Genomic DNA, 9,800 nt, shown 5'->3' with positions numbered 1-9,800 from the left:
ACCATCTCACCCCAGTTAGGATGGCTAAAATCCAAAAGACTGTGAATGATAAATGCTGGCGAGGTTGTGGAGAAAAAGGAACTCTCATACGTTGTTGGTGGGACTGCAAAATGGTGCAGCCTCTATGGAAAATGGTTTGGAGGTTCCTCAAACAATTGCAGATTGATCTACCATATGACCCAGCTATCCCACTGCTGGGAATATACCCAGAGGAATGGAAATCATCATGCTGAAGGGATACCTGTACTCCAGTGTGTACTGCAGCACTATTTACAATAGCCAAGAGTTGGAACCAGCCCAAATGTCCATCATTAGATGAGTGGATAAGGAAACTGTGGAATATCTACACAATAGAATTCTACTCTGATAAAAAGAAGAATGAAATACTACCATTCGCAGCAACATGGATGGACTTAGAAATAAGTCAGGCACAGAAAGAGAAATACCACATGTTCTCACTTATTTGCAGGAGCTAAAATAAATAAATAAATACACAAACAAACAGTGGGGCAGAGAAGAAGACACAACAATCACAATTCCTTGAACTCATTAAGACAAGTGAACAGATATGATGTTGAAGGGTGGGAGGGGGGAGAGGGAGGAGGGAGAGAGGAATCCGTAAAGGGACATGAAAATCAATTACATTGCATGTTGATAAATTTAAAAAAAAAAAAAAAGCTTGTGTTTATCTTACCTATCTGGGAACTCACCAAGTGCTAAAGCCATGGCCCAGGAAGCATTTGCTGAAAATATTTACAAACAAATGTTTTAGTTACTGTTGAGGTACTAGATGACAGTTAAAGCAAACAACAGCCTAACTAAAACGCTTTGGAAGAAATCTCAGGAAGAATCTGAGCAGGCCCTAAGCTCTCACCTGTGACTGATCTTGAGCTCTGCACAAGCAGGAAGTGAAGGCTAAGACATAGTCATAAACTGGCTGCATGTTGAAGGTGTGCCCCAAAACACAGAGCCTCTCTGCAAAGACTGGGAGATTTTTGGTTCCAGGCATTTAAGGAAATCTCCATTCAATAATTAGAAGATTGCTAAACTAACTGAACAGAGACTTCAGTGACCATACACAACAAGGAAAATAGACTTTACAAAATTAGTTCAGAAAAGTTGCTAAACAAACAACTACAACAAAAGCAAAAACTAGCCCTTGGGAGAGAGGAGAATTTGATTTCTAGAGTCACCCCATTTAATACAAGATTGATTTAACATTCAGAACTCAATTTAACTAAATATATTAACAGAATAAAGAAAAATCATAATTATCTCAATGGTTGTAGGAAAATCACTTCTCAAAAATTATACACATTCATGAAAAAAGAAAACACCTCTAAGTAAACTAGGAATAGAAGGGAACTTCTCAGTCTGTTAAAGGGCATCTACAAAAAGCCACAGCCAACACCATATCAAATGGTGAAATCCTAAACACTTTCCCTCAAGTTCATTAATTCTTTCCTTGGCTGTATCAGGTTTGCTGATAAGCCTGGCATCCCTAGGAGTAAAACTGATGGGCAGCCAATAGGGCAGCTATTTAATACTACAATCAGAAAAAAACAAGATTCAAAGAGCAGGAGTCTGAGGGAAATTGTCTCATTAAAAAATGAGGGTCCCATGCTCAGGTCTCAGACTTGAGCCAATCTTCAGATCAGGAACCAATTTTCTGGAAATTTGCCCATGTCCCTCAGAGGAAGGACCCTATAACATTGTGGCAGGCATATATTATAATACTTACCCTAGACCCTCCCCAAAGGAATGTATGACCATTTATTTGGGTGGGTGACTATACACTGGGGAAAGGTGAATACCCAGAAATTTTTAGGACTATCAGACACAGCTTTCTGAGTTGACATCAATACCCAGATACTCAAAGCATCATCATGGCCCTCCTGACAGAGTCGGAGCTTATTGGGTCCAGGTAATAAGTGGAGTCCTGGCATAAATCTGACTCACAATGGCCCACTGCATCTGCAGACCTACCAGTGGTCATTTCTTGTCTCGAAGTGTTTAATTGGAGTTCATATACTTGGCAGCTGGATTAATCTCCACATTGGGTCCTTGGCCTGTATTTCATAATGGGGAAACCTCTGCCTCCTCCCTCCCTCATCAACCAAGATGGTAAATTAAAAACAGTATTGCACTCTAGGGGATAATAGAGATTAGTGCCACCATTAAAGACTTAAAGGATGAAAGAGTGGTGGACCTTATCATATTTCTGTTTAATTCATTATTCTGGCCCCTGCAGAAACCATCTGGATCCTAGAGAATGACTGTAGATTACCACAGGCTCAACCACACAAAGTTTAACTTCACAAAATAGAAATACAGCACCTGGTATGCCTCTTTGGGATCTGGAGATAACATATTCCACACCTAGCAATGCTTCTTTAGCCCATATACCAGGTGACACAGAAGACTGCCAGCTTTGAGTAGGGCCTAGAGCAAGAAAGGCTCTGCAGCAAGTCCAGGCTGTAGTGCAAGCAGCCTTGTTGCTTAGATCATATGATCTGGCTGACTCTGTGGTGTTGAAGGTGTCAGTGGTGGAAAAAGATTCAGTGTGAGAATGACATCCTAGGGATTTTAGAGGAAGGCCATGGAATCTGCAAGAGAGAATTATATGACCTGTGAGAAAACACTCTTTGTATTAGGCACCATAAACCTTGCTGCAGTCCACTTACTGAATAACTCACAGATTTGCCAATTTTCAGTGTGTCCCAGAGCAAGAATACACTTTTAAATAGGTCTAGTCTGTCATGCACACTGTCTCTTGGGTCATAGGACCCAGCATATCATATGGTGTTGGCAATGTCTGTGGCAGGTAGAAATGAAGTATGTAGACTGGAAACTCACTGTGTGTGAGTCACAGTACAGTCCACTAGGATTTTGGAGCAAATCAATATCATTTTCTGCTGATAACTATTCTTTAGAGAAAAGGTTTATAGCTTGCTACTGACCCAGTCCCTTTGCTCTTTCCCAGTCCCACCCCTCAAAGTTGATAGCTATCTAGAATCCTAATACCAAAGAGAAGGGAAATTCCATAGATTAGATGGCATGTTCAAGACCCTAGAAAAACAAGAAAAGGATGAGTAGAAACTCCAGGAAAATTAAAAACCAAGCAAAAAAAGCAAATGTTATTGGAAATAATTCACATTTTCTTATAAATTTTCTCATATATTTTCTTGATATTATTTAGTTATTTTAAAGTTCATGAGTTGTAACTCCTGTATCTGAATTACCTGCGGGTCTGCTTCTACTTTCCACTTTTTTCTTAGTTGAGCCTGGGAATGCCTGGCAATTTTTTACTGAATCCACTGTACATGAGAAATTGTAGAAACTCTAGATGAGCTTTAGTTTCTGACAATTATAGTATGGGAAAATAACCTTAATTCAGTTAGCTAAAGAGTTAATTCAATATGGGGTACCAATCTTTCTCAGATGAGCTCTATATTTACTCCCCACTAATTCCTAAGTATAGTTCCACAGAGGTTCCAACTGAAAGCCTGTAGTATTTACCAGGGCCCATCATCACTAGTGGAATCTGAACTCCAAGTTTGATTTCCTTGCCACATAATTCTGCTGAAAGCTCTGCACTTTGCCACTGGGTATCTCCAAATCCGTTCTATACTATTTACCAATCAGTGAACTCCTTGTGAGAAAAAGTACCTCTGTCTATTGGACTTGTTTTTCTTGACTTCTCTTGTCTCCAGGATCTTGCCACTCAAGTCACACTGTTTTAGTTCAGATTTCCCTCAAGTACTAGAAGCCAGCTGCAGTTCCTTGCCACATGGGCTTCTTCAACATGGCTGCTAAACTCATCAGGCCAGCAAGGAAAATCTCTCTCCAGTCTGTTATGATGGAGTGTTATATAACATAACATAGTCATGGGGTAACATCCCATCACCTTTGCCATGATCTATTGGCTAGAAGCAGTCTCAGTTCTGTCCACCATCAGGGGAAGGGATTATATAGCACGTAGACACCTAGGGTGTCTGCCACAGCTGCTGACAAGACAGGGACAAGAGAGGGAGTATGAAAATTCAGTAGCACTCACAAATATCAGTGAAAAGAGCTTTCTTCAGAAGTCAGTTTTGTCCCCACTGTGGTACATTTAACCATTCACTATAGCTCTCATCTGGAAAATGTGTTAACTGATAACTTATGTCACAGGATTTGTGGCTATAGAGTAAAAACCTACGGAGAGGTTTTTATTTTTATTAGAAAAATCACATACAGATATTAAAATCATAGGACACCAATTCTCAAGGTGGAAAATTTATCAAAACCATAGACTCAGACCATCAAATAAATAGGCAATATGTATACATATGTGAAAAATGGTGTCATAGATTAGATGGCATGTTTAAGACCCCAGAAAAACAAACAAGAAAAGAAAGGATGAGTAGAAACTCCAGGAAAATTAAAAACTAAGTAAAAAAGGAAATGATTATTGGAAATAATTCACATTTTCTTAAGAAAATGGATGGGAAGACAGAATCATCAAGCATACACGAGATTAAACATATTTTATTGGTAGTTTCTGGAGACTACATTTAAAAAAATGAAAAATCAATAATCCCCATATTTAAATGTTACTTTTCTTAATAATTTGGTGTATTTCCTTTCTAGCTCTATGCTGTATGTGTCTATACACACACACACCCCTAAAATAGATATAATACAAAGTTTATATTTATACATATCTATGTGCATATAATTTTACTCATCATAAAATTTCTGTATTTCTACCACCATCACTGATATAATGGTGCCTATCCTTCCTATTTTTACAATGTAAACCATATGGTGCAATTTTTTATAATCTGCTTTTTCACTTAGTTTGTTATAAACATTTTCCAAAATCCTCTAAGGTAATAAAATTAGAAAAAAGAATTTTTTTTTTGGCAGCTAGCCAGCACAGGGATCCAAACCCTTGACCTTGGTGTTATTAGCACCATGCTGAACCAGGTGAGCTAACTGGCCAGCTAAAATTCTTAATTGGTGCAGGTTATTTTACCTTATTGACATATCAATTTTTTATCAATCACCCGTCATTGGATATTCAATTTTATTTTTTCACTATTTTAAGTAATACTGAGGTTATGGGAGATACTCTGAAAATGTAAAATCTTTTACTACCTCCATCAAATTATTACTTTCTTAAAAGAAAATATTAAGTTGTATGCACTGTTCCTAAGGGACATATGTCATAGCTTACTATATGCCATTTCTGTAAGGGGTCTGCATTTTTGCAATGAAGATATTGATGAATAATACGTATACTTTCCTGAGTTTCTTTGTTTCAGGAAACCTGATGTCTCATCCTGTCTCACCCTATTTAAGGAAGGATTTTTTCTGTCTATGTAAGAAATAACCTGGGAGTTTACCCTACCTACAATATTTTATGCCTTATACTATTCTTTCAAAAATGTCATACTCTACTCTGATCCACAGTGACCATATCTTAACTTTATAAGTGAGTGCTTGTCACCTCTGCACCTTGACCACAAAATGTTTGGTAAAAAATATGGAATATGAATTCTCTCATAATATCTAACATGGGTTTCTACACACATTAAATTTAGTTTTCCTCAGCATAAATCCTCTCGTAGGCAATGACATTTAACTTCTTTCTGAAAGCTTTCGCACATTGGTATGCTTAGTTTTGCCCCTTTTGAATTCTTTGACATACAGTTCTTCATTGATGGGTGAAAAATTCTGGGTGAAAAATTGATCACATCTATTGTACATATGGAATTATACTTTTGTGCCTTTTATTAAGTTAAATGAACAGTAAACAATATATAAAGAAATTCTAACATTCTTGACATTTATAAGGTTACATCTCAGGATGAATTTTTTCATATATAATAAACTACTTTTAATATATAGCTCCTAGTGAAATTATCTCACTCTCAAGTATCTTCATATGTTTTATCTCCTGTATGATTTCTCTGATGTTTAATGAGAGTTGACTTCCCACTGAAGGCTTTACCACAGTCTCTGCATTCATAAGGTTTCTCTCCTGTATGAGTTCTGTGATGTACAATGAGAGCTGATTTCACACTGAAGGCTTTCCCACATTCACTACATTGGTAGGGTTTTTCTCCTGTATGAATTCTCTGATGTTTAATGAGAGTTGACTTCCTACTGAAGGCTTTCCCACAGTCACTGCATTCATAGGGTCTCTCTCCTGTGTGAATTCTCTGATGTTTAATCAGTGGTGACTTCTCACTGAAGGCTTTCCCACATTCACTGCATTTATAGGGTTTCTCTCCTGTATGAGTTCTCTGATGTACAATAAGGGTTGACTTCTCACCAAAGGCTTTGCCACATCGTCTGCATTCATAGGGTTTCTCTCCTGTATGAATTCTATGATGGACAGACAGGTGTGACTTTCCATTGAAAGTCTTCCCACATATGTTGCATTCATAGGGTTTCTCACCTGTATGAATTCTCTGATGAACAGAGAGATGTGACTTTCCTCTGAATCTTTTCCCACATTTACTGCACTCATAAGGTTTCTCTTTTGTATGAATTCTCTGATCTTTAATGGGAGTGGGCTTCTCATCAAAGGCTCTCTCATGTTCACTGCACACGGGTTTCTCACCCATATGAGTCCTTTGATGTATAAGGCTGGATTTAGCACATTTGATACCTTTAGAAAATGCTTGTCTAATATGTGTTTTTTCATGTCTCATAAGGTGATATGAACTCTTAAAGGCTTTTGAACATTCACCACAAACAAATGGTTTCTCTCCTGTATGAGTTCGCTGATGTTTAATCAAAGTTGACTTCTGGATAAAGGTTTTCCCACATTCACTGCATTCATAGGGCTTCTCCCCTGTATGAGTTCTCTGGTGTGCTATCAGAGTTGACTTCTGGCTGAAGGCTTTTGCACATTCACAGCATTGATAAGGCTTCTCTCCAGTGTGAGTTCTTTGATGTACAACAAGGTTTGCTTTCTGCATAAACACTTTTCCACATTCAGTACATTCATACAGTTTCTCCTCAGTTTGAATTCTCTGACTTTTATCAAGGGCTCGCTTATGGTGGGGGGCTTTTCCACGTTGATTAGGTTCAGAGAATTTCTCTGCAGGTTGAGCTTTATCAAGATTAGAATGGAGGCATAATTTCCAATATGCCTTACATCCACCATCTTTCTTTCTTACACAGCTTCTGTTCTCACTAAGAAAGCTTAAATTATGTTTTGAACACCTTTCCCATAAGTAATATTTAGGAAGTCTTTGTCTTATAGAAACAAAGTCTGTGCTCAGATAACTGATTTTTCTACATGCTCTGCATTCTTCACCACTTTCATCCTTCAGTTTTTCTTTGTCTGTGAATTCATCTTGCCACAGAGGTTTGTCTTGGATTTCCTTGTAGTTATTTATCTGCTCATCAACTCGCCTGACTTCTAGAGAAAAAAAAGTGTGATGAATCATCAAACTTGTAAGTCTTTCTACTATAATGTTATGTGACAACATTAATGCCTAAATGCCTTGTGGTGAATTCCTATCAGCATGACTTGAGCTGATGTGGATGGCCCCTCCCAATGTCCCACCAACCCTTCTTCCCCTGATTGCAAATACAAAGAAATAACAGTCCAAATCTAACAAAAATAATTTAATATGCAGCCTAGCTCAAAACCTAGAAAAAGAAATTTATGATGTGTCACAAATGAAGTAGAAATTTAAAGGGATGGGGTTCAAACAGAAACTAAACCTTGAGGCTTTGCAGGGGATTACATATCATAGGGCACAAATATTCAGGAAACTAGAGTATAATTTCTGCTTAAAGTCGGAATTACAAGGGTCTTCTCTGCTTGTTAAATAGGAAATAGAAAATCTCCCAAATAAATTGGCAAAAAGGATGTCATATATAAGAAATCAAAAGCATAGTTCTATAACTCAATCCAAATGATTACAAGTGTAATACAGAGCCTATAAGTTCAAAAATTAATATAAAAATTGGTCCTTTTCAGATCTTCCAGGCAACAAATCAACGAAGAGACACAGGATTTAAACTACACATTAGATCAACTAGACCTGGCAGATACATTTCGCCCAACAGAGAACATTTCACCCAACAACTAAAGAATATACTTTCTTCTCATCAGCTAATGGAACATTCTCCAGGACAGACCACATATTAGGTCACAAATCTAGCCTCAGGAAATTTTAAAAAATTGAAATTATTCCAAGTATCTTTTCAGACCACAATGGACTAAAATTGGAAATTAATAATAAGCAAAACTCTGGAAACTATACAAATACATGGAAACTAAATAATAGGCTCCTGAATGACCTATGGGTCCAAGAAGAAATTAAATAGGAAATCAAAAAATTTCTAGAAACTAATGAAAATAAAGATACATCATACCAAAACCTGTAGGATACTGTAAAAGCAGTACTAAGAGGCAGATTTACTGCAATAAATGCTTACATCAAAAGAATGGAAAGACTTCAAATAAACGACTTAACACTATGCCTCGAAGAACCTGAAAAACAACAACAATCCAAACCTAAAGGTAGTAGATGGAAAGAAATAATTAAGAGCAAAACTAAAAGAAATAGAGACCCCCCAAAAACAATAGAAAAGATCAACAAAACTAAAAGTTGTTTTTTTGAGAAGATAAAATATACAAACCCCTAGCTAGGTTAACAAAAAAAAGAGAGAGGAGACCCAAATAACAAAAATCAGAAATGAAAAGGGAGACATTGCAACCAGTACCACAGAAATACAAAGACTCATTAGAAACTATTTTAAAGATCTGTATGACAACAAATATGAAAATCTGGAAGATACGGATAAGTTTTGAGACACAAACAAACTTCGAAGATTGGACCAAGAAGAGATAAAAATCCTGAACAGACCAATAACAAGCAATGAGATTGAAGTAGTAATTAGCAATCTTCCAACAAAGAAAAGTCCAGGTCCGGATAGCTTTACAAATGAACTCTATCAAACTTTTAAAGAGGTGTTAATACCAATTCTCCTCAAACTATTCCAAACAATTGAAACAGAAGCTACTCTCCCAAACTCATTCTATGAGGCCAACAAAATTCTGATACCAAAACCAGATAAAGACACAACAAAAAAAGAAAATTACAGGCCAATATCCTTGGTGAAACTAGATGCAAAAATCCTCCACAAAATATTAGCAATCAGAATATAGCAACATATTAAAAAAATTATACACTATGATCAATTGGGATTCATCCCAGGGATGCAAGGATGGTTCAACACATGAAAGTCAATAAATGTGATATCACATCAACAAACTCAAGGACAAAGACCATATAATTATCTCAATAGATGCTGAAAAATCATTTGACAAAATTCAATATGCCTTCATGATAAAGACTCTCAACAAATTAGGTATAGAAGGAAAATATCTCAACACAATAAAAGCCATTTATGACAAACCCACCACCAGTATCATTCCGAATGGGGAAAAACTGAGGGCCTTTCCCTTAAGAACAGGAAAAAGACAAGGATGCCCACTCTAACCATTTCTATTTAACAAAATACTGGAGGTACTAGCCAGAGCAATCAGGCAAGAAAAACAAATAAAGGGAATCCAAATTGGAAAAGACGAAGTCAAACTTTCTCTATTTGCAGATGACATCATACTATATATAAAAAAACCTAAAGACTCTCTCAAAAAACTCCTAGAGCTGGTTAATAACTTCAGTAATGTTGCAGGATACAAAATAAATGGCCCCAAATCAGTTGTATTTATATACTCAAATAATGAACTAATAGAGAAGTAAAGTAAGCCCATTTACAATTGT

The 9,800-nt window shown here is 36.8% G+C and overlaps 1 protein-coding gene across 1 annotated transcript; it reads right to left on the bottom strand.

Moving 5' to 3' along the window:
- Positions 1-5,749: 5,749 nt before the first annotated feature.
- ZNF674 (zinc finger protein 674) lies at positions 5,750-7,448 on the bottom strand. The gene has a single exon (XM_008593685.1). It carries the CDS (start codon positions 7,446-7,448, stop codon positions 5,919-5,921), a length of 1,530 nt encoding a protein of 509 aa, XP_008591907.1. The 3' UTR covers positions 5,750-5,918.
- Between the last annotated feature and the right edge of the window lie 2,352 nt (positions 7,449-9,800).

Source organism: Galeopterus variegatus, unplaced genomic scaffold (genome assembly GCF_000696425.1).
Source record: "Galeopterus variegatus unplaced genomic scaffold, G_variegatus-3.0.2 Scaffold9521, whole genome shotgun sequence".
Lineage (NCBI taxonomy): Eukaryota > Metazoa > Chordata > Mammalia > Dermoptera > Cynocephalidae > Galeopterus > Galeopterus variegatus.
The sequence above is the reverse complement of the archived record's forward strand: the minus strand, read 5'-3'. Positions and strand labels throughout refer to the sequence as shown.

Bases quoted from the DNA above. Each gene is read 5' to 3' on its own strand.
- ZNF674 (XM_008593685.1), bottom strand. From the start codon at position 7,448: ATGATTCATCACACTTTTTTTTCTCTAGAAGTCAGGCGAGTTGATGAG.